Below are 24,924 nucleotides of genomic sequence, written 5' to 3'. Positions count from 1 at the left end.
GAAACTGGGGCTTGGCAGCTGGCCGAGGATGCCAAACCCTGATGCCAGCTCCGACAGTGGCATAGATCTCTCTCTCTCTCCCTCTCTCTCTCTCTTCTGTCAATGTTTGGCATCAGGCTAGCCGAGGCTGCTCTGTGCCACCTGTGCAAAATCATCACACAGCCTCCAGCAGCTACTTAATATGGAATCTCTAAATGAGAGTGATTACTTTAATGGGGCTCCTCCCAAGAAAGTGGTTTAGCCGAACAACAATGGATATCAATCTCTCTGTTGCTTAACTGGGACATTAGGAACTCTCATTTTGCTTCGTTCGGCCAGTGTGTGTCCAACAAGCGCTAACTCCTAAAACTAGACTTATAACATAGGAAGGAGCCTTCTACCAAGGCAGATCACCAGTTCCACCAAACTCAATATTCTCTTTGCTGATGGGCAGCAGCTCTCTGGACATTCAGACAGGGGACATTCTCCAGAATACGAAGGACTGAAACTGGGTCTTTCTGAATGTGAAAGCAGCTGCTCTTCCACATAGGCCTTTAACCTGCAGTTCTCTGGCCAAGCAGTCTGTACAAAACTGTATATATGAGGGCACACTCTGCATAAAGGCATATGTAATACTGAAAATCACACACCACAATGCATTATACTAGGAGAGGTTGCTTGCAAAGCTGTGCATATTAGGCAAAAGCACCTGCAGGTTTTTTTAAGTCTTCATTGGTGTCAGACCTTCAACAGGTGTGGGGGGGGGGCTGTCTGATTTCAGCTGGAAGGGGGGTCCACACAATTGGACCCACAGCACTGAACGCATGGCTGTTGGAGGATATGAGCTGTGCATCTGGGTCATGGGAAATCACTGCCAGTGATTCCCCCAAGAAACTGAGTGATTGGGCAGGGATATAAGGAACCAGGAATTAAGGAGGTATCCTGCACCCAAGTTGCTACGGCTTTGTAAATTAATACAGGAACCTGACCCAGCAGCATGCAGGCAGCCAGGGCAACTTTTGAGAACTGGAGCTGCACTGATTGCTAAGACAGCCCCTACCTGCAGGCAGAGGCCAATTTAGGGGAGCGCAACTGGCTTGCCTGCTGAGAGGGCACCGCAGGGGGTGCTGCAATGATGACAAACAATGGAAGGCAAGAGGCGGGCAGGGGTGCCAAATTTTGGCTTTGCGCAGGGCACTGCTGGAATTTTAAAGCCCAAAGTCTGCCACTGCTGCAGGCTCATAAACTACCAGATGCAGCAGAAAAGGAAAAAGGACTGGGGAGGGGAGAGGAAAGCTAGCACTGGAACAGCTGCTCCTTCACTGGCTTGTGGGTGGAGCCAGGATGGTCTCCCTCTTGCCATGACCTTCCTGTAAGTCATGGGGTGCCGCAGGGGCGGATTTGGTCTTCCAAATTTCAGCAGCACCCTGCACAAGGCCACAACTCCCTGCCTCTCGCTTTCCATTCTACTCGTTTCACTATGTCATTGTTGTGGTGCTCTTTGCGGCTCCCCCTAGGCTCAGTGTCCAGTATGGCGGAAACAGTCATGCTGCCCTAAATCCGCTTCTGGGTGCAGTTCTTCCCCATGACTGATCTTCACAGCCAAATTGGTAAGGCTGAGAGATGGCAACTGGCCCAAAGCTGACCAGTGTGAGCTTTATGGATGAGTGGAGATTTGAACCCAGGCCTAGTCTGATATCGGTCTGACCCAGGGATAGCCGGTGTGCTGCTCTGTTTTTGAACTACTGCTCCAGTCATTGCTGACTGCAAGTTGTGTTTGCTAGGGCTAATGACAGCTGGAATTCAGAAACATTTTCAGGGCACGGCATTGGCTATCCCTGTACGTAATAGGGTCTGGGGTAGCTGCAGACAAGAGTGTGCTCTGGAGAAGTTGCTGGTGAACGACTTGCAAGCCTCATAGCTCTTAAGAAATACGAACCACCATTAGGAAACCAAATTGCCCCCAGCACAACATTCACATGGCTATGAAAGGAAGCAGTCATCTGCCCCACCCCTACCCCTCAACCAAGCATTTGAGGGCCTGTGATTTTTTGCAAAGAGAACAAATGCCGGCACGCCTCCCGTACATGCTGCAGCCTCGCCCACTAACTGGCTGCCACCTTCTCTTCCAAGCTCCCAGAGCAAGGTTGGTAATTACACCCTTGGCCGAGATGGCAGGTGTCTGACTTAATCCCAATGGCATAGCAGGGCAGTGAGATCATCAGGGAGTGACCAGCCCAATTATAGGGGAGAGCCTGCTGTGCCATCCGGTGGAGCGTGGGCAAAGCGAGGCCACGGGGTGGGGGGGGGGGAGAGGCAGGGAAGGGTTGGCTAGACCAGTGTTTCCCAACCTTGGGCCTCCAGCTGTTTTTGGACTACAACTCCCATCATCCCTAGCTAGCAAGACCAGTGGTCAGGGATGATGGGAATTGTAGTTCAAAAACAGCTGGAGGCTCAAGGTTGGGAAACACTGGGCTAGACAGAGCTAGAGATGGAGAATCCCGCCTGTTTGGGTTTCTCTCAGGCCCCATCTAAGAGCCTGCAGGATCAGACCAGTGGCCCACCTAGTCCAGCTGCCTGTTCTCACACTGGCCAACCAGATGCCACAAGCAGGACCTGAGCGCAAGAGCACTCTCCTTTCCTGTGGTTTCCATCAACTGGCACTCAGAAGCATCGCTACCTCCAAATGTAGAGGCAGACGCGGGTGGCGCTGTGGGTTAAACCACAGAGCCTAGGACTTGCCAATCAGAATGTTGGCGGTTCGAATCCCTGTGACAGGGTGAGCTCCCATTGCTCAGTCCCTGCTCCTGCCAACCTAGCAGTTTGAAAGCATGTCAAAGTGCAAGTAGATAAATAGGTACCACTCTGGCAGGAAGGTAAACGGCATTTCTGTGCGCTGCTCTGGTTCGCCAGAAGCGGCTTAGTCATGCTGGCCATTTAGTCATGCTGGCCACATGACCCGGAAGCTATACGCTGGCTCCCTCGGCCAATAAAGCGAGATGAGCGCTGCAACCCCAGAGTCGGCCATGACTGGACCTAATGGTCAGGGGTCCCTTTACCTTTTAATAGTTGGGAACCTCAACTCTCTGAGCTAAATATGACCTTCTAGGCTTCTCTAGCTGGCCCTTGAGGAGTCATTTCAGGCCACTCCCCCTCACCCCAGACCATGCACTCCATTGGCCTTGCTCTGTGTGCTCGAGTGCTTTTGTCTGGCTGGGATATGTCCTGGACCACAGACTCCTTTCCTGTGCTTTCCATCAACTGGCACTCAGAAGCATCGCTAGCTCCAAATGTAGAGGCAGAGGCAAAAGTCACCATAGCAAGGAGCTGTTGATTGTCCTCTACTCCATGAGTTTGTCTGTTCTCCCTGCCTGCTCTCTGCCCCACTTTGGTACTCCCCTTCTTTCGTTAGTCGTTTGTAAAACTTGCATTCATCTCATTAGGATCTCATTAAAATCAGGTGTGGGGAACCTCCGGACCAGGGGATAAATCTGGCCTGTAGATTTCACCTCCCCCGCCAAGGGACACCCCTCATTGACCCTCCTTTGCACTCCAGACATTTTTGCCTGGCTTTAATGTGTCTGTGAACTCTGGTCATGCTTCTTGCTTGCTTGGGTGGAGGATAGAGAGCAGTGTGAGAGCATGTGCAGAAGTCAACCTCCTGCACAAAGGCATCGTTTAGATTAATTGCTCTGCTCACTTTTGCCCCGCGCCTCGCTCGCCTCTGGCTTGCAGCCCCTGGAAGTTTGCCCAGAAAGAAATGTGGTCCTTGGGCTGAGGCAGGCTCCCTGTGCCGATTTAAATGCCATCCGTTTTGCTACCTTGGTTTGTTATCTTTCTTCTGCATTTGAACCTTTTCTTTCTCTGGCTGCCATTTGTGAAAAGGAGTGATAGCAGGAGGTGATTGCTGTTTTATCTTCCCAGAATATCCCAGTTGCTTCAGAAGTATTTTGGGAAAGGGATAACAGCTGCTGCGAAAAGGGGAAATAAAGGCATCTCCCAGAGGATAACGTCACGTTGCAACATTTTGTTGCAGGTTGCACTTGTTTAACTCTGGCACTATACATTTAAAGCAGTATCCTGGGAACTGTAGTTTGTTAAGGGCGATGAGAGTTGTTAGGAGACTCCTGTTCCCCGCACAGAGCTGCAATTCTCAGAGTGATTTAATGGCCAAACTCTCTTCCCAGAGAATTATTTTATCTGCCCTGAATTGTCAACGTTCTACTTCATTGGCATTCTACAGTATTATGAGAGAGAGGAAAACACCCATCAGCATCTTCTCTCTCTAGAAGATCCTGCATAATTTTATAAACCTCTGCCATGTCCCCCTTGCTCTCCTAAAAAGCCCCAAATGCAACCCTCCAAGGCGACACTCTCCACCCTTTCTTGCACATTTTCCATTTCAACAGTATCCTTTTTGACCAGAACTGTGCAGAGTATTTCAAGTGCAATCACCTTCCCGACACCTTTAATTTATTTCCCCTCAGCTGGGGTCTGAACTAAGAGGACAGTCTGGAGGGTGAGGGATGGGAGCACATTCAGGAGAGCATTGCCCACTTCCCCTATGGAAGGACTCCCACTGCCACATTTTCATCTAGATACACAGCAGTCCTCCACATCCAAATCCTGGCTGCTGCTAAGATCAGAATCACAACTAGGGTTGCCTGATGTCTAGGTCTGACCTGCAAGTCTCCAGGCTTGCCTGGCCCCCTCCAGGTGGCAGGTGAAGGGCTTGAATCTCCAGGTGGGTGAGTGCGCCTTTAATTAAAAACAAGAGAAGACTGTGTGTGCAGTTTGCCAGCTTCAGTTCAGCAGGAACTGGCTGCAAATTGTAGCACAGACATTTGGCATGGTGGGGGCGCATCCCTCTCCCAATTAACCTCTGTCTCCAGGGCCTGTCCTGTGACATCACCAGGGCCAGCCCTATTTCTCAGTTTTGAGCCTTGAAATCTATGGGATGCTCCTGACCTGGTAGTGCTAATTATAACAGATTGTTGATGGCTTCTGTACTGCCTAGGACTCCCTCTTTTCTCTTAACCTGCCACATTTGGTGTGTGTGTGTACACACACACACATATCGGTGGTGCTTAACCGCATGGGTCTAGCATGCCTTGGCTCATTTTGCTTGGCTGAACTGGAAGAGGCCTCAGCTCAGAAGGCAAGTTGGCCCTCTTCCAGCCCAGGTGCTCTGCATTCAAAAGAGCTGACACTCCCTCTGTGTCCTCAGCCCAACCTGCTCAGCAGCACACAAAGGAGCTGGAGTTGGGTTGCTGTAAACAGCTGGGATGACATGTACAAAGAATGCACCTTTCACACCTGGCGGGGCTCATCCCTCTGGCTGTGCCAAAGGGAGACCAACCTCTCACTCATCAGCCAAAGATAACTGAAACCCCTCCAACTCTAGCCTGCTCCCGTTGCAGAGCGCGGCTGCCACTACCCAGGAGCGTCATGCAGATGCAGCCTGGGAATGCTGCAAGAGTCATGTCCAACCCTGGGAAATTTGGGGGTGGAGGTATTTGGTTACGGTTACGGTTACACTGACACACACACACACCATTGAGAATCTTGGCCAAGGCTCTTATCTTGCACATGCTGGCATAGATCAGGGAAAACCTCAGGGATGCAATGAAGTCAGGTTGCAACTGACTTCCAGGTGGTGCTTCATTTTGCTCCTGGCCCCACTCGCACAGCCCAGACACCAGCGCTGAAGGCTGGGTGACATCTTTGCTTCCCATCCCTTTGCTGCCACCCAGGCCCATGCAGAGGCCAGAGGCTGGCGTCTTGTTCTTAGCAGGACAACGTAAGCCCAGCAGACCCCCACATCCCAGCTGGCTTAGCCCTCCAAGGCCCGGGGCAAGTGTACCCGGCTGCTCACGTCCTTCCATGGACCTGCTGTGCCACCATTGCTGATGAGTTGTTGGAAGGCAGGCAGCTGTCTTGCACCAGGTCCATTTATAGTCCTGCAATGTATAGTTAAAGCTATGGTTTTTCCAGTAGTGATGTATGGAAGTGAGAGCTGGACCATAAAGAAGGCTGATCGCCGAAGAATTGATGCTTTTGAATTATGGTGCTGGAGGAGACTCTTGAGAGTCCCATGGACTGCAAGAAGATCAAACCTATCCATTCTGAGGGAAATCAGCCCTGAGTGCTCACTGGAAGGACAGGCTCCAATACTTTGGCCACCTCATAAGAAGACTCCCTGGAAAAGACCCTGAGGTTGGGAAAGATGGAGGGCACAAGGAGAAGGGGACAACAGAGGACGAGATGGTTGGACAGTGTTCTCGAAGCTACCAGCATGAGTTTGACCAAACTGCGGGAGGCAGTGGAAGACAGGAGTGCCTGGCATGCTCTGGTCCATGGGGTCACAAAGAGTCGGACACGACTAAATGACTAAACAACAACAACAACAAATGCCTACCATGACTGGCAGCAGCTCTCCAGGGTGTTAGGAAGAGAAGAGTTATACCCACCACCTGCTATCTGGTTCTTTTAATTGGTGCTGCCAGGAAATGAGCCTTTCTGCATGCAAAGCACTCATTCTGCAACTGAACTATGGTCTCTTCCAGAGTCTGGGGCTCTGTAACATCAGCAGCAGAGCAAGAGGAAGCCCCACCTCCTTGGGAACTGTAAGGTCTTTATTTCCCATGGGTGCTGTTTTTCAATGGCCTTGCCTCTGGTGGCAGGTTGCCACCAAAGGGAGTTATACCATAGGGGCTCTGCTTTGCTAGGTTTTCTTTCCCAGCTAAACTGAACTGGAATCAGGTTGTTTAAGTGCCAGGCTCACCCCCCCCCCAAACAGCATTTAGTAGTATCCTATTGACAATATTGATTCTTACAACCTACATTGATTCTTGTTCGGAAATTTTTTATCATTATGGTTTTTTTTTATATTTTATTGAATTATTTGTTGTTGCTTTCTAAAGCTTCTCTTTATTTACTTAATGAATGGATATGGTGCCTCTCAGGACAAAGCCCTCCCCAATATGACTTGGAAACACTTGTTGGAACAGCACAACACTCAATAAAGCGACTTGTAGCACCTTAATGGCTAACAAATTAGTCTTCTAATTTAGTATACACACACACATATATAGTAGATTGCAATGCAGTCTACACATAATGGTGTATTTTTCAATGCAAACAACATTAGGGCCTTCTCATTCACATACAGCTTAATTATAAACAAAAATGAGGGTATTTTAATTTTGGTTTCTCTTTTAAATTTATCATTAATCTTTAAAATTTGTCACAATGCTGTTATTTCTGCTGCAAAAGGCTTAACACTTCTACTCTGGAAACAAGAAAATAAAATGCACAATATATGTATTACGGAATAATATGTATGTTTTACCTGGAAATTTGTTTTGTTAAAAAAAGGAAAGGGAAAAAGTGCCCACACTGATATATAAGGGTGGGAACGACTGCCAAATTTGGAGGGCACACACACACACACACACACACCATTTATTCACCAGGAAGGCTTTATTAAACAACTCTCATCAAAGGGAGGGCCTTCTGGCTTAATCTCAGTGGTGTTTTAGTTGTGATAATCTATATATTTGTTGTTTTGCCATAATGTGACTCTACAGGCATAATAACAGAAGATTCTAGAGTGGATTGGAGACTCAAAGCAATGGGGGCTTTGCATTCTTCTGCTCTCTCCATATGGGTTGTTGCTCCCAAAGTAGCCAGCTGTGTAGAGCAGCTGGCAAACTCTTCTTTGCCTCCATCCCCCTGAGAGGTGAGGAGGCCAAGCGAGGTTGCACAACATTCCCTTGTCCACTAGAGATTATTTTGAAAGGATTGCTTCTCCTTGCTTTTCTCTCTACAGGTAATGATGAAAACAAACAACAACGTTGCATTTTCATTTCACCCATAAGCATAAGTGGGGAGAAAAACAACAACTCGTCCTTTTTAATCCTCGGCATGCACTAATATTGTGAGGTGAGGTAGATGCTCCAGATTAAGCAAGCCAAAGGACACTGTGCATCACCAGAGATCTAGAAAGTCATTTTGATTGGCAATTATTGCTTTTGGAGTGCCATCCTTTGGCCAAAGGACCTCCTGCTTGCTGCTGATTTGCATTGAAATAAGTGCGACTTGCTTCTGGGAAATGAGAACAGGATCTGGAATTTCCGCTGAGCGAGGAGCGCAAACCGGGATCAGGGTCGGAGAAGATGAATAGGGGCTCGAGGAAGAGACATATTTTAGAGGGTGCGACTTGGGGGAGTGGGCGTAGCCTCAGCCTAGGTGCCTTATTGTTCTTTGGAAGTTTGCAAGGGGGCTGGACGAGGATCCTGTAGCAAAGGGGGCGGGGCGTTGCGCGAAGGCGAATGGGCGTGGCCTAGCCGGAGGCTGCCCGGCCTGTGAGCTTCGTTGCCCCGGGTTACCCGCGGGTAAATCAAGAAGCGCCGTACGTCACGCGAGGGAGGTTCCCTCCGCCCGCCAAACCCGCCTTTCCCTGCCCCTTTTAGAACGCCGGTTGGTAACGAGCCAATGGGGAGAGCTCTGGGGTTTGGGCTTGTGCCGCGTCCCTTCCAATCAGGAGGCGGCACTCGGGTCAGGTCAGTGTAACAATCTGGAATGAGAGGAAAAAAGCACACAACCCAAAACACCCGACTAACCAACCACAGGAGGGGGAGGAAGGCGGGCGGGAGGGAAGGAGCTGGGCTGGGGCTTCCCCTGAACTTGCGGGGGGGGGGGAGGAGGAAGCACCGCTGGGTACGTGCGCTGCGCGAAGGGTTTAATCGCCTTGCTGCGGTGGGGCGCGTGGAAGACAAGGGTTCCACAGCGCCTGGTGCTTCTGAAAAAAACGCGGAAAGTGCTTGGAGAGGCGTAGAAGCGCCGAAAGGGGTTAATGAACCCTTTGGAATAAGTGGGGCGAACTAGCATACGGAGGGGCAGCCCTGCGCTGCAAAGGTGTCTGCGAAGTCTGGGAGAGGAGAGGTGCGGACAGGCTGCCCGTGCCCAGGTAGCGAAGCGCTGAGCAGGGCCGGCCCTACTGTTAGACGAATTGAAGTGGCAGCCTCAGCCTGCTGATAGGTTAGGGCAACCTAAAAGAAACAACAACAGTACACGTACTGCCAAGGTAGTGGCAGGGAAAGAAGGCGGCAGCCCCACCTGTCTTAGGGTGATCTGATAGGGCAGCAAATAATAATAGTAATAATAATGATAATAAGTAAATAAATAATTGTAAATGTATCGCCAGGGTGGTGGGGAACGGAGAGGTGCTTGTGGGACTTTCTACCTCGGGGACCAAACTCACCCGACCAGCCATGATTGCTCTAATTTGGTTGGGGAGGATGGCAATGGGGAGACACCATTTGTGCCTCTGGCGGTAAAATGCCGCGAGGAGGCCCCGGGCAGGGGAAGGGAAGCCCGGAGGAGGTTCAGCAATGCCAGCACTCCTGCTTGTGAGAAGTGTGGCGCGCGCGAGAGAGAGACCTTCGGCGGGACGTGCTGCGGTGGCGGGGCAGGAGCGGGCAAGGCGAAGTCCTGAGCGGGCCTGAGCGCTGCCAAGGTGCCGTCGGTCGGTGGCGTCGCCCCCCGCCCTGCAGCTAGCGCGACGGCAGCGAAGGGGGAAGCCCGGCGCCCGCTCGTGTTGTGATCATGTGGTTTGGCTGGAGCGTCCAGACTTGTGCAGCCGGGCAGAGAGCCGACGAGACTCTGCGTGCAGCCAGCCAGGCGGGAAGGCAAGGCAAGCCCGGCTGGCGCGCTCCTCCTCCTCCTCTCGTGTAAGGTGCTGCCCGAGGCCCCGCCCTCTTCCCCCCTCCGCTCGCCGGCCCGGCCCCTCCTCCTCCTCCTCCCTCCCCGCCCACCCCCTCCCTGAGGTGCAGCCGGCTCGCCTGGCGGGCTCTCCCTCTCCCTCTCTCTCTCTCACTGTGTGTGGGTCTGTGTGCGAGCGCGCGCGCGTGTGTCAGTCGCTCTTCGCTCGCGGGGCTGGGTGACGAGAGGGCAGCGAGGCAGAGAGTGGCGGCCGCCGCTGCCGCCGCCGCCGTTTCCTCCTCCTCCTCCTCCTCAGCATGTTGCCATCCCGCCGGGTCCCCAGAGAGAGGCGGCGCCCGCTCGGGGCAGCACGAGCGCAGCAGGAGAAGGAGAAGCAGCAGCAGAAGCAGCGGCAGGAGGACGAGGTGACCGACAAGACGGAGACGGCGGCGAGCCGAGGGGGCTGCCGCGCCGAGGGCAGCAGCAGCAGCAGGTGCTAGGTGTGTGGAAGAGCGCGAGAGAAGCGCGCGCGCGCTACCTGCCTGGCCGCCGGCTGAGCAGCCCAGCCTCTGCCTCAGGTGCGTGCCGGCGGCGTGGAGAGCGCGAGAAGAGAGGAGGGCGATCATGCCAGCGCCAGCCGCGCGTCTCCATCGCCACCTCCGGGCCCTTTAGCGCCGGGTTCCCGCTGCGCCTGGACGCTCTTCCTGGGATTAATTCGCTCCTCGCTGGAGCCCGGAGGAACTGAACTCGCCTGGACTCACGCGAGGGGCCTTGGAGGCTCCGCATCGCCCGAGGAAGCCCTTCTCCCTCGAAAGCGCACGCCGCTCCTCCTGCGCCCGGCGCGCTCCTCCTGCTCATCTGTTGCTTGAACGGGCGGCCCCCTCCCTGCTCTGTCTCTCGCTCGCCGGGCTTGATGGAGGAAGCAGCCGCCTTCGCCGCTCCTTGCCCTTCCAGCTGAACCTCCCTTGCGCTGGACTCGAGCCTCTCTCTTTTGCCTTCCTCCCCCCCTTCCCCGCCACCGCTCCCCCGACGCACCTTCCTCCCCAAACCCTGCGAGGCAGCGTCTCCATATCCCGCCCCCCTCGCTCGTTCTCTCCCCCCCCCCTTCTCTCGCTCGTTCTCCCCGACCCACTTTGGTGCGATGCTGCTGCCTTGGACCTTCGCTTCCTAAAAGCGCCGTTTGCTGTTGCGATCCTTCCGTTGGAAATTTACAAAGGAGACTCTCCCCCCCCCCCACCGGGATAAAGGAAAAAAGGGGGGAAGGAAAGAAAGGCGGCTTCTGGGGGGGGGAGGGGGAGGAACATGGATGAGAAGCTGCAAGCGCATCAGGTTGACATCGACCCGGATTTTGAACCCCAGAGCCGGCCTCGCTCCTGCACCTGGCCGCTGCCTCACCCCGACTTCCCGGGAGAAGAGGACGATGGAGCCGCGGCTGCCGGCGCTGCTGGTGGTGGTGGTGGTGGCGGCGGCGGTGGAGGAGGCGGCGGCTCCAAGCACCCCTTGGCCGGCGGAACGGAAGGCGCCGAGAACGCCGGAGTGGCGTCGGAGCGCGGCAAAGCCGCCCCGGCGCTGCCTTCGCTGGGCGCGGACGTTGGACAGCTCCGCAAGGCGAAGACCTCGCGGCGCAACGCCTGGGGCAACCTCTCTTACGCGGATCTCATCACCAAAGCGATCGAGAGCTCCCCGGAGAAGCGGCTCACCCTCTCGCAGATCTACGACTGGATGGTCAGATACGTCCCTTATTTTAAGGATAAAGGAGACAGCAACAGTTCGGCTGGTTGGAAGGTACCCGAGCGATTCTCCACCTCCTTCACCCTGCGCCTCTCGCCTCCCTCGGCAGAAACTAGAGCCCTAGTTTTCAAGAGGCGCTGGTGGAAGTTTCACTAGTGCTGAGCCTCCTTGGGTTGATGTAGTAGACTCTTAATGGGGGTCTAGTTGCCCGGTAGCAGCCTTAAACCACCCCTGTGTTGCAGGGAAGGTTAATTAAAGGGTGTTAAAATGGTGGTGTATTTTCCACCACCACCACCCACGTTTTTTGTTTGTTTTTAAACTCCCTTAGCACATTCTTACCTGGAAAGTGGTGGTTTTAACCAGAGTTAGTGATTAGGGAAGGAGTGGTGGTGAAGACTTGGGAGTGAAAGTGTGTAGCTTTGTTTGCAGGCGCTGAAATCTTGTAGCAAGAGGGGCAGAGCTGGAAGGGGAAGGAGCCGGCCAAGTTTCCTGAGGGTCTACCCGAGGCCACTCCAGCCTTTTGCAGCTTTGATCAGGAGAGCAGCTCTGGTGTCTCCTAGAATTGAGGGAAGAGAAGTTGCTCTTGCAGCCTTATCAGAGCTAGCTTGGAGAAGAGGAGCTCTTCTCTGTTGATTATTTTAGTGGAGTGGACCTGAGATATTTCCCTCTCTTTTTGCATTGGTGCTTGGAGAAATTATCTTGCAGTAGCTGCCTGGTCCACCTACCATATTTCCTTCACACCCCCTGCCCCCCAGCCCCAGAAGCATCAACAAAGGGGCCAGGTGGACACCCTTCCTCCCCCTCCTCTTAAGTTGCAGTTAAGTTGCAGCTGCCTGTCTGGTAGTAAGACTTTGGAGGGCGGGGGCAAGGTAGAAATAGAGTTGAGGTGGGTAAAAGTGGCTTTGTACTTTACATCTGATGGCATTGATTGAGATGCCAGTTTGGGGAAAGGACATGCCAGTCTTTCTCCTCCAGTTTGGGTGGTGGGGTGTGTGGGATTAGCTGCTTGTGATTTTTGTAAGGTCTCTCTCCCCCCTCCCCACTCCTATGGAACGCAGTGTAGATTGCAGGAGCAGTTTATAATACAAAAAAAGGCCTGGAGAACTGATTTCCTCGGCTAATTTGCCACATGCGATGCCATTGGTGGGCAGGGCCATTGGGCAAGTGTTACTGAACTCTGGGTGTGTGACCATTTTGAGGTCTTGGGCTTCGTAAAACTGGAAGTGTGATCAAACTGTCTACATGTGTTAGCTACAAACTCTGCCTGTCTTTGGTGCTCCATACATTGCCCACGTCTCCTTATTAAGTCAAAGTAAGATTTGGTGTATTTGTGTGTGTGTTTTTAAAGCTTTTGTCTGCTTCTGAGCTCTTGGATGAAATGGCAAATTTTGCAGAGTGTGCTGCATCGATTGTGTGTGCTTTTTTGAGAATCCTAAACATCTGGTAGGCAGTCTGCCCACAAGCAAGTGTTCCCTTTAAGGAGGGCTTGAAAAGGCTCTCCTGCACATGTGGACTAACAAGCAATTAACCCTTGTGGCACTGAGTTGGTGGGGCAGAGTGGTTTTCAGTTCTCATATATCTGTTGGTCTTTCAACAGACACACGCCCCTCTGGCTTTGGCTGTACTGGCTAAGCTCCCAGGCTGTTGCCTTTGGATTGTTAAATATTTCTGTCAGGAGTAATCGATTCCCCTCTTATTGTGATTTAGTGTAGAGGTGTGTTGCACTCCCTGAGCTTACAAGGAAAGTGTCTCTCTGTATGTGCGTGGTGTGAGAAGTCTACTTTTTCACTTCAGTGTGAGAGCCATCCTGCTATAGCCCAGCAGAAAACGGGCTGCGTTCAAAGTGATGTTGCTTGCACACACCTTGCACCAATGTTGGTGACCACACCTGGAAGGGACAGAAAAGTTAGGTAATGTGGGAACCAGAAGGGGCCGATATAAAAGAGAGGCAGTTCCAATTGATTTCCTTTCCACTTTCCAGCCACCCTATAATAAACAATGTGTTAATTCAGGAAAGGTCCACTCCATTATTTGGGCTGGTGTTATGAGCATTATTGAAGCTCTGTGCATCTGCACCACACCTGGATTTGACCTCCTCTGTGTTCAGCTTACTTGTGAGCAGCTGAAGAGAAGGCTTGTTTTAGGCGCTCAAGGACCTTGAGACATCAGACCATAAGAAAAGCCCTGCCGGATCAGACCAAGGGTCCACCGAGTCACAGGAACATATACCAGGTGGAGGTTATTTGTTCATGGACGATGAAATGGCTCTCCTTCCATCCACCTCCTCTCTCTTGGGGCTATTTTAGTACTGACACTTTTATGATGCATAGGTAACCAGGTCTCATGGATAGATTGGTACTTGCAAGAGAAGCATATGGGGAAGCCTTGGTAATTTGGGCTGTACAGTCTGGTTGGGTGTACTTATGCTATCCCTGGTGTCCTGGTGCAGGATGTGTGTATATGGTAGCAGAGGGGACAAAGTTCCACCCAAACTGACAGGAAGAGAGAACTACATCCAAAGAACAGTCCAATACACTTGTCTATGGAATATTCTCACTTCTTGTTCTGCTTCATGTAGTCATTTAAACAAGGGAGAATAAATCTGATGCGTGAAGAGTAGTAGCTACATCAGCCAAAGGTCACAGCTCTAGAAAGCTGGCAAAGGTGAAGGGTCATAACTCAGTGGTGGGGCACATACTTTGAATGCTAAAGGTCCCTGTGTCAATCCGCTGGCACCTCCAGATAGGGCTGGGAAGGACTCCTTGTATGAAATCCTGGCTATCTACTCCCAGTTAGCATTGACAATACTGAGCTAGATCAGTGTGGACAGTCCTGATTTAGACAGTGATCTTACTTGGTACAAGGCAGCTTCCTTTGTTCCTATTCATTTTTGGAGAAGTGTTCAAAAGTGCCCTGGTTGGGGTGCCAATTTCTTTGAGTTAAATGCTTTGTTTTACAACTGCTCATGTCACTATGGTGCCAAGGTTATTGGGAAAGAGCTGTGGTTTCATAGTAAAGACATGCTATGAATGCTGAAGTTCCCAGTTACCTTTCCAGGTAACAATGGGGAAAAATCCCTATCTGAAACCCAGGATAGCTGCTGCCAGTTAGTGTAGGCAGACCAGCTTTCAACCTCCAAACATTGCCCAACTCTTAACTCCTGTCAGCCCCAGCCATCATGACAAGTGGCCAGGGATGCTGGGAGCTACAGGCCAAAATGTTTGAAGGCATCTGCTCAAGTAAGGTTGGTGTAGAGAGTACTGTGAGGGAGGCTCTATGAATAGGCTTCGTTTATTGCAGCTTCCCATGTTCCACATGATACTGCATGGGAGAAGACTTTGTGATGCTTGTGCCATCATAGCTTTCAAGAGCTTTCCAGATGCACACCTTGAATTCATTCCTGAAGAAGTGTATTAGACTCTGAGGAATCAAGACATGAATACTCTGTGGGTAGAGAGATCTTCCATCCACATCAATACTATGATTCTTCTTCTAGCATAGCTTATCTCTCCACCGCTGGCCTCCTGGGGAAACTGAAGTAAAGGTATGCCTGCCAACAAAAAATCAGACTAGATGGTTGATAGAAGCTTGCTCAAGTTTGAAGGGTAGGGAGTTAGGGGATACAGTAGAGGCTGGTCCATTAGGCCAAATGGGGTGCTGCCCCACCAACTTCAGCCTATCCTCAGTCAGCCCCCAACTGCCTTCTTAGTTCCATCCATTCCAGGGGGTGGCACTGGCTGTCACCTTCACCTTCTTTTGTCTCCACATTGCTCTTGTAGAATGCAGCAGAGAGGAGGATGGGGGCAAAGCTAGGATTAGTTGACTGTGACCCCACCTTCGGTTGGCCTCTCTTCCTCCTGCCCCGTCAGTCTCAAAGGTCACCAGGCAATGGACCAGCTTGTTCAGAAAACCCTGGATGTTCTAGAGCAGGAATGGGGAACTCATGGTTCTCCACACTTCACTGGGCTCCATTAGCCATGGCTGGCATGCCTACTGGTCAGAGATGATGGGATTTGTAGTCCATCAACATATGGAGGACCAGAGACTCTCTATCCCTAGAGCAATATTGATAAAAATGGGAACATGCTGTTTGTCGAGAGACCCCTGTGGGCTGTGGAAGCAGCATGCTGGCCGTTTAAAGGATTGATAGGACTTCATTTTCCCATTATGTATCCCGTGCTAGTTCTACTCAAAACAGACCCATTGGAAATAATGGATGTGGCTAACATAGGTGAGTTAAATTAAATTTGTCTACGCCTGAATATAACTGAGTAGGATACAACCCAATGGCATGAAACATCTCCTATGGGACCGCCTCTCCTGGTATGTCCCACAGAGGAATTTACGATCTTCAAACAAAAACATCTTGGAGGTCCCAGGCCACAGAGAGGTTAGGCTGGGTTCAACTAGAGCCAGGGCTTTTTCGGCTGTGGCTCCGATCTGGTGGAACACTCTGCCACAAGAGATTAGGGCCCTGCGGGACTTGACATCTTTCCAAAGGGCCTGCAAGACAGAGCTGTTCCGCCAAGCCTTTGGCCAGGGCACAGCCTGACTCCCTCCTTTGGCAATCTACCCGATGGTTGCCATCAATTTGATTTGAAGTAATTTTTTAATGAAATGATTTTAAAATGTTGTCTTATTTTATTGTTGTTAGCCGCCCTGAGCCTGGCTTCGGCTGGGGAGTGCGGGATATAAATAAAAAATTATTATTATTGTTGTTGTTGTTGTTGTTGTAGGAGATGAAAGTGTAGATGGATCAAATGAATAAAAATGACCAGCAAAGAAGGAAACTAATGCAACCGAGTTTGGTGTTAGCAGTTGGCAATGTTGGGCATCTGCCAAGGCTCATACCCCAGCAGCAGGGCCGGTCCCTTCTGCTGCTGCCTTTGCCATTGCCAGTGGGATGGCCCCCTCTTCCTTTCCCTTCCTCACTCTCTGCCTTCACAGTATTGGCTGGTGCTGAGAGTATGAGCTGATGCCACCTCCTTTGCTCCTTCCTAGCCAGTGCTGGGTGCAGGAGTTGCCACTGGCCACTTTATTCTGATTGGCCCTGGCTGGAAGGGCAGGGGTGCAACTGGCTGTGGGAAGCAGTAACTTGCATGCCTAGCACTCATTGATGGTGGGAAGGGAGGAGAGAGAAGCTGCAGCAATCCAAGAGGAGAAGGAGATGGCAGGAGCTGCACATAGGGTACAGGGCACAGGGGACTTGCTACCAGCCTCTTGCTTGGTGGGGGTGCTGGTACAGTGATAAGACCTGGAACAATCAGTACAAATACACCAGTATGGAGTTGTGGCTAGAGTTGTGGACCAGAACCTGAAATACCAGGGTTCAAATCCCCACTAGGTCAAGGGGATTGATATTGCGCCAGTCACAGTCTCTTAGACTAACCTACCTCACAGGGTTGTTGTGAGGATGAAATGGGGAGGGGGAGAAACAGGTGTGCCACTTTTCAAAGTTGCAATAATAAATTAATCTGAAAGCGAAAGATTTCTTGCAGCTCTGTGCATTAAAGGTAGCTCCTCCTTGTGATGAGTGCGTGGCACTTGTTTTCTTGTTAGTTCTTAAGTTATCTCACTGAAAGAGAAATGATCCCCTTCCCTTTAGGGAATCTCAGAAAGGCACCTTCCTTCAATGTTAGCAAGATAATTAAGGGGATAATTAATTAGCTGGTGGGTCCTGCTCTACAGTATAAGGCAGTGAGTTTGCACTTAAGGCTGCTGAACTGTGGATACAATAACTCCTAAAGACAGTCTTTGCCAGCCTGGTGCCCTCCAGATATTTTGGTCTACACTGGCTGTGCTTGCTGGGGCTGATGGGAGTTGTAGTTTGAAAACAATTGGAGGGTACCAGGTTGGCGGACACCACTGAAAGAGCCGGAAGTCCTTGAGGGGTATTGGAGCATCTTTCCAATTTTTTTTTTAAAATGCTAGTTCTGTTTCATTTGTTGCTGTGTGGGATTACAGTGGTACCTCGGGTTAAGTACTTAATTTGTTCTGGAGGTCCGTTCTTAACCTGAAACTGTTCTTAACCTGAAGCACCACTTTAGCTAATGGGGCCTCCTGCTGCCGCTGCACCGCCGCCACGCGATTTCTGTTCTCATCCTGAAGCAAAGTTCTTAACCCAAGGTACTATTTCTGGGTTAGCGGAGTCTGTAACCTGAAGCGTCTGTAACCCGAGGTACTACTGTATTAGTCTTGGCTACTGAAAGGAAAGTTCAGCCCTGGCTGGCTGTTAGTTTTTTGTTTTGTATGTCGTGCTCACATAGAAACTACTCCATCCCTGGTTTTCAGTTCATAATATGAAGCCCCAGATTGGAGCCTCGCACCTGCGGCCCTGGTCCCTGAACTCTGTCGTGTCCGTCTCTGTAATTTAAATATTTTTTTTTGTTCCCAATCTACATCTCTGCAACCTGCCACTCCCTTCTGTTAGAGCTACTTTCCTTGGATTAAATTTCTCTCCCCTCGCTGTGCATTGCCAGAGTTGCAGAGAGAGGCGCTCCTCATCCCTGCGGAGAACCTGATACAGGGGGCACTGCTCATCAGTCTCGCGTTCACAATACTGTTTCGCTTTCTTAAAAGGTCCCTACGTAGGAGAGGGAGTTGTTCGTAGTCTTTATGTCTGGGGTTCAGAAGCATTGCAACTGTTGAGAGTTTCATCTCTCTCCTCTCTCTCTGCTGGGATGGTGGGGGTGTTTCTGGCAGCGGGTCTTCATCTTTAATTGCCTCCTCCTTAGCCCAGTCTGTCACCCACACAGAGGGCTCAGTAGCTGAGAATTCCAGATCATTTCCCCATGTTGTGGAGAGGGAAGGGAAGGGGAGTTGCTCCCCTACCCCATGAGTCAGTCCTTTTTAAAAAGGTGGGATTAGACGCTTAGATTTAAAACTTCCAGCTGGCCTCTCCATCCTCTCTCCTAAAGCGAACAGAGAACTTCAGCTCCTGTGCACCATTTAACAAATGCCCTAGCACAGGCATAGGCAAACTCAGCCCTCCAGATGTTTTTGGACTGGAACTCCCATCATCCCTGACCACTGGTCCTGTTAGCTAGGGATGATGGGAGTTGCAGTCACAAAACATCTGGAGGCCTGAGTTTGCCTATAGCATCTCCCCGTTCCACACCTTGCAGTTAACACAGATTTATTGGCCACTGGGGTATATTGTCTATGCTTTTGAAATGAATTATTTGCAGGAAAGGGAGCTCTACCCAAAGCTTGGAAAGGGCATGAAACAGAGCGTGAGACTCTTAATCTCAGGGTTGTGGGTTTGAGCCCCACATTGGGCAAAAGATTCCTGCATTGCAGAGGGCTGGATTAGATGATCCTGGTGGTCCCTTCCAACTCTACAATTCTTTGATTCCACTTTTAAATCATGGCTTTACTGCAAAGAATCTTGCAGACAGCCGTTTGTTAAGAGTGCCGAGAGTTGTTAGGAAACGCCTATTCTCTTCGCAAAACTACAGTTCCCAGAGTTCCCCAGAAATAGGGATTAGCTGTTAAACCACTCTGGGAATTGTAGCTCTGGGAGAGGAATGGGGGTGTGTGGTCTCCTAATGAGACCTTTAACAAACTACAGCCCCCAGAATTCTTTGGGAGAAGCTGTGACTCTTTAAAGTGGCATGGTACTGCTTTAAATGTGCAGCGCAGATGGGGCCCTTGGTGTGCTGACCTGTATTCGTTATAGCCTGGTTGCAACCCAGCATTGCATCATAATTAGGTTTGAAATAAGGGCTGCTTGCAGCCCTTACACCTGTCCCTGCGTGGGAAGAGTTGCTTTGTGGGTTCTGTGGGGGAGGGGGAAAAAACTGGTTAGTACAAAGTCCTGCCATAAGTGAACCAAGATGGACCCGTAGTATCAGCTGCAGTCCCGATGGGGTAGGAGATGGTAGAAGGAACATGTACCGAAGCAGCCACAGGATTTGTAAAGTGACCATTGGGTTTGTCCAACCCCCGTCCCCATTTCCTATAGAGCCTTTATCCCATATCTGAAGGGTTGGGTTTGTTTATTAGTTTGATATGGAGTTCCACAGGGAACCAGTATGGCAGGCATCCCCAAACTCAGCCCTCCAGCTGTTTTGGGACTACAATTCCCATCATCCCTGACCACCGGCCCTGTTAGCTAGGGATGATGGGAGTTGTAGTCCCAAAACAGCTGGAGGGCCGAGTTTGGGAGTGCCTGCAGTATGGTGTAATGGTTATAGCTGGGAAGATGCCCTGTTCAAATCCACACCCATGCCCAGCCATGAAGCAGAATGTGGGTCTTTGATCTGTTTTCATCTGGTAGAGTTGTTGTGAGAATGTGGTGGTGGTGGGGATGTGTGCTGCTATGCACTTCTTGGAGAAAAGGCAATACCAGTGTGTAATCAATAATAAATCTCTGAAGCTATGCAGGTCTGGTCCTGGCCAGTAGCCCCCTCCCCTTCCTCCAAATGCCATTCTGAGCTTAATGGACAGGATAAAACATCACAAACACAAACTCCAAAGCATAGGTGAATTTATTGTTTCTGTTTACTGGGCAGTGCAGGGTGCTTCCAGACTGTCACTGTTATCAGAGGGGATACACTGATAAATTCAGGTTATCCAGTAAGTGTTGATTTGACATCCTCACTCAAAACACCTACCCCCTTTCCTCCATTTACCAAAATAGGACTTTTCTAAATAAGGAAAGTGAGGAGGAAAATGCACTGGTAAGTGTGATAGAACAATTGCTTTACAGAACATTGTCTCACCTTCTTGCAAACAAATGGACAATAAACACCTGGTGTGGTGTAGCCAACCCACAAACATTGTGCACACAAATGCTCAATCAACTGGTCACCAGAAGGGACCAAAGGCTCTGGCAGTTTTTTTTAGAAAGTGCCATCTCTTTCTTAATCAGAGCAATCTTGCTGAAGCAGTGAGTTTGTGGGTTGCAGCCTACACGATTAGTCCAGAGCTTGTAGACCTTGGCGTCAGCAGTCCTCCTCCTTCAGCTTTTGGCCTTCTTCTTTTGTGACTGTAAAGCTTTACTAGCAGGAAGTCCTCTCCGGTATGCAGTTCTGGGTCGCAGGCAGCCTGAGGTTTTCCGCACGCCACTGTCCCCTGCTGTGGGTCTTGGCGCTGCTATGCTGCACACGTGTGCCAGCAGTGCCTGCTGTTTTCCAATGCTGCACGGAAGGCCCCATTGACTGACAGTTCTGCTTAATTAGGGAGTTGTTATTTTATCAATTCCAAAGCGCTTGAAGTTTTATGCTCCAGCTCACGCGTTCCACTTGTTAATGGGAAACCAACACCCTCTGTCAAAGAAGCAGCGGCTCTGATGCATTTTAAGGTGCTGTTTGTGCCACTTTGACATCCAAAGTATAACAATAAAGCTATCAGCTGGTGGATGTCTGCTTGATGTAGGTCTGACAGTGCCAAAAACCTTAATCTCCAAGCCTTCCCACTTTTCTTTCTCTCTGTACTTCTTAGGGCTGCTCCTTTGTGGCATGAATATAAACTAGCTGGGTGGCCTTGGTGCTTTAAGCTGAGGAGTGTCCTGTCTAGGGCTGGGGGAGGACCCATCACTAACCTACGGTTGTGCCCAGCCTATCTCTTTACCATGGCTTATAATTATTGCTGCAACATCCTTGACTAACCAGCAGTACTTCCTCTTGCTATTGAGCAAGACCAGGCATAGGCAAACTCAGCCCTCCAGATGTTTTGGGACTACAATTCCCATCATCCCCGACCACTGGTCCTGTTAGCTAGGGATCATGGGAGTTGTAGTCCCAAAACAGCTGGAGGGCCGAGTTTGCCTATGCCTGAGCAAGACCATATGGAGGGACTGTAGCTCAGCAGTAGAGCACCTGCCTTGCATGCAGAAGCTACCAGGTTTGATCCCTGGCAGCTCCAATTAAAAGGCTCAGGTAGCAGTTATTGAGAAGGACTGTCCATATGTGACTGCTAGTCTAGTGTAGACCACACTGGGCAAGACGGACAACAGTCCAACCTGATGTAAATTGACTTCTGGTGTCCCTGTGACCCTGTAATAGGAACATTCACAAGAAGTGAGTTGGCTACTTCTCTGCTGTTGGGCACCAGGTTGAAATGGGCTTTCTTTTTATTTCCTTCCTTCCTTTTGTCCCTCACATCAGAGCAAAGGAGCATGGGCAGCCGGTAATCTGTTGCTTTCAGAAAGAAAATAAGCACACAAAACCATGAATCATGGGGAACATTATGCATCGTGTGGACAAAAAGAGCAGTAGCTGCTGCTGGTGCAATTCAGGGGCAATTTACTTGTGGGGAAGAAACGTACCTATGGAGTGTACAAGCAACTGGGCAGCAATGCCCCCCTATGCTAGGTATGGATGCCACAAGATAAATAACAGCTTTTGCAGAATAGAAAACTGCCCCATGACAGTTTAAAAGACACACAGTTTGGCTGTGGGTTAAGCTTTTGTGGGTTAGGCCAGCTTTCACCAATGTATACTTCTTCAAGGTTTGCAAGTATTGGGACTACTAATTCCTGTGCCTACAGCGTGTGCAGCACTACAGGAATGCCCCACCCCCCGCCAAGCCTTCTCTTGCAGTAGTCATGATTGCAATGCTACTGCAGTGTGCTGAAAGTGGACAAGCTTTTGGAAGCGCTTTTGTAGGGGGCTTAAAGCCGTTCTTGCTTCATGCACTTTGTCATTTGGCCAGAAGGATAAATTCACATTACAAATACCCTTTCTCCACTTTCTCGTCTGTGTGAATAACGATCCGATGGTCACTTAAATGGTGTAAAGGAGGCTCAGCAGCGCAACCTTATTCATGTTTATTGGAAATAAGCCTTGCTGTTTCCAGTGGGGATTGCTCCTAGGTAAGTGTGCATTGGATTGCAGCCCACAGCCAATCTAGATGCCTCACTGGTGCAATCGGATCCCAGCAGTCGGTCCTTCTGTGGGGTTTACTCTGGAGTAAAAATGCATATAATTGCAGAGAAGGAAGGGAGGCTAGTGACTCATCTCGCTAGCCATTTCCTCCTCTCTGTTCCCACCCCTGTTCCTTAAGAGAATAAGCAAGCTTAGAAATTCCACATTGCCCATCACATTAGTAGACCAAAGACCCATCTAGTCCAGCATCTTGTTCTTACCATGGCCAACCAGGTGCCCGTGGGAATCCTGCAAGCAGAACCTTTGCACAACAGCGCTCTCCCCACTTGTGATTTTCAGCAACTTGTATTCAGAGATATACTTCCTCCAAGAGTGGAGGTAGACCCAGTGGCGTAGCGTGGGGGGTGCAGGGGGGGCCGGCCGCACCGGGCGCAACATCTGGGGTTAGGGCAAATCCATGGGTTAGGGGGCGCAAATCCACGGGTTACGGGGCGCAAATCCACGGGTTAGGGGACGCAAATTACTTGCCTTGCCCCGGGTGCTGACAACCCACGCTACGCCACTGGGTAGACCGTAGTCTTTTCCTCTATGAATTTGTTAATTCTCCTTTAAAGCCATCCAGGTTGGTAGTCATAACTAAATCTTGTGGGGGAGAATTCCATAGTTTACACCCCTAGTTCTACAAAGCAGTTCTTTTGGGTGCTTGTCTTTTTAAACTTAAGCTTATATCTCCCATCTGTACCGCTGTGGTCCTGGCTCTCCTAACCTCCATTAGAGGAAATATCATGCAGGCATCAGAAGGGAAGGCGGATGTTCTCCTCTTTGCATTCTTGAAAGCAGCGTAAGGGCCTTTGTCTGCTTCATCTCTCAAAAGTGTACGTAGGCTGTGTACAAAAAATCAAAGCGCATGACTTTCCCCAAGGAATCCTGGGAACTGCAGTTAAAGGGTGCTAGAATTTTAGCTCAGTGAGGTGTAAACTGCACTTCCCAGTATTCTTTGTGGGGTGGGAGGGAGAATCATGTGCTTAAAATGTACAGTGTACCTGAATATATATGTTGAGTTTCATTGAGTGCCAGCTCTCGGAGCTGTACCAGCACTTGCATCGCCTCTAAGCTCCTCTTAAGATAAGCCAGTTACTGCCATTCTTCTTAAAAGTATAGACTGTTCCAAAGCCAGAGCTCTCAATGCAGTTAACAAACATGAAGCAGTATTGTTATGAAACAGGAACATAGGCCTTATGTGGAATCAGACCATCTAGCTAAGTACTGTCTGCTACACTGACTGGAAGAAGCTCTCCAGAGTTTGAGGCAGGTGTCTTTCCCAGCCTTGTGTGGAGACACCTGGGATTGAACCTGGAACCTTTTGCATTCAGTGAAGATGCCGTATCACTGAGCTATGGCTTTCCCCCAGTCCTATCAAACCAGAGCCGGGCGAGTACTAAAGATTCACCAGGCAATAGCACCCAAGCCTAGCTCATGCAAATGTGCTTTGAAAAGGAGTTCTGTACGCCAGCTGCTAAATCTATACATAAAGAGAGGCAGGCAGGCAGATCTGGTTTTCCCTGGGCAGGGAAAGTAAGGTTTCTTATCTACCAGTTGAAAGTCTCAGTAAGATTGCTTTCATAGCTGCTTCTCCAAGGTACAGAAGTTCAAGCTTCTGTTGATGCATATGAACTCAGTGTGCTATCAGCAGGTTTCCTATTCTTAACCTAGATCAAGGTCAACGGCACTTTGCATTGTGCCAGGAAAGTAAGTGGTAGCCAGTGCAGATCTCTAAGCACAGGTTTGTACAGCCAGCTGCAATCATGAGTCTAGCCACCTCTGGACCAGGAGATTCTTAATCTCGGGGTTGTGTGGGTTCAAAACCCACCTTGGGTAAATAGATTCCTGCCTTGCAGAGGGTGGGACTCGATGACCCCCGTGTTCCCTTCCAACTCTACAATGCTATGATGCTATGCTATGCTGTGATTCTATGAACCTGTAATTCCTGAACAGTCTTTCAGAGCATCCCCACATAGGATGTGTTGCAGTAGTCTAATCTACTTGTGTTGGTGTGTATCACAGATGCAAGGACTCTCCCCAAGTTTGAAAGTGACAATTGGACTGTGTGAAGAAGGAGACTGTGGCACTCAGTGGGCTAAGACTTTGTTCACACATGCAATTGCCTTTACTTCCACAGTCGTTAGTTACTTGCACGAACCAGTGTGTCACCCAAGGCTGAAAAAAATCTTAGATGGAATTTCCATTTCTGTTAATATCACCAGAAGGGATGCTTTCAGTGGAGCCCGTTCACACATTCAGCTGAGAATCGTTAAGGAATCTGAGAAGCAACTGAATTATATTAATGTGGGAACTGGGCTTATAGGGTTCGGAGGCCTCAGAAGAGAGGGCTGCTTGTATCAGCAACTCACCCACACATCGAAAGGATGTTTCTTTGCCTTCTGGCATGAGCTTGAAATGTGCATGCATAAATTTGTCTTTTTGCAGTGCTTGTTCCTTGCTGATAAGCCAGGGCTTCCTTGCAGCTCTTGCACACCTCGGCTGGACCTTGTTTATCAGAGAAACCCAGTACTTGCTTTATATGACCAGAGGAAGCCTGGTGTTGCTACCACTCAGTGGGACAATGGAGTGAATTCTTTCATGCACGGTGGTAGAACTCGGCAGGGAGGAAGATGGAGAC

The 24,924-nt window shown here is 50.2% G+C and overlaps 1 protein-coding gene across 1 annotated transcript in view; it reads left to right on the top strand.

The window, feature by feature from the left end:
* Positions 1-9,807: 9,807 nt before the first annotated feature.
* Positions 9,808-24,924, top strand: part of FOXO6 (forkhead box O6) — a 125,283-nt gene continuing 110,166 nt past the window's right edge. Inside the window, exon 1 of the mRNA XM_028742772.2 lies at positions 9,808-11,469. Coding sequence (XP_028598605.2) covers positions 10,987-11,469 — 483 coding nt within the window. The 5' untranslated portion in view covers positions 9,808-10,986. The remainder of the gene's footprint in view (positions 11,470-24,924) is intronic.

The sequence above is a fragment of the Podarcis muralis genome, chromosome 7 (genome assembly GCF_964188315.1).
Source record: "Podarcis muralis chromosome 7, rPodMur119.hap1.1, whole genome shotgun sequence".
Lineage (NCBI taxonomy): Eukaryota > Metazoa > Chordata > Lepidosauria > Squamata > Lacertidae > Podarcis > Podarcis muralis.
The sequence above is the reverse complement of the archived record's forward strand: the minus strand, read 5'-3'. Positions and strand labels throughout refer to the sequence as shown.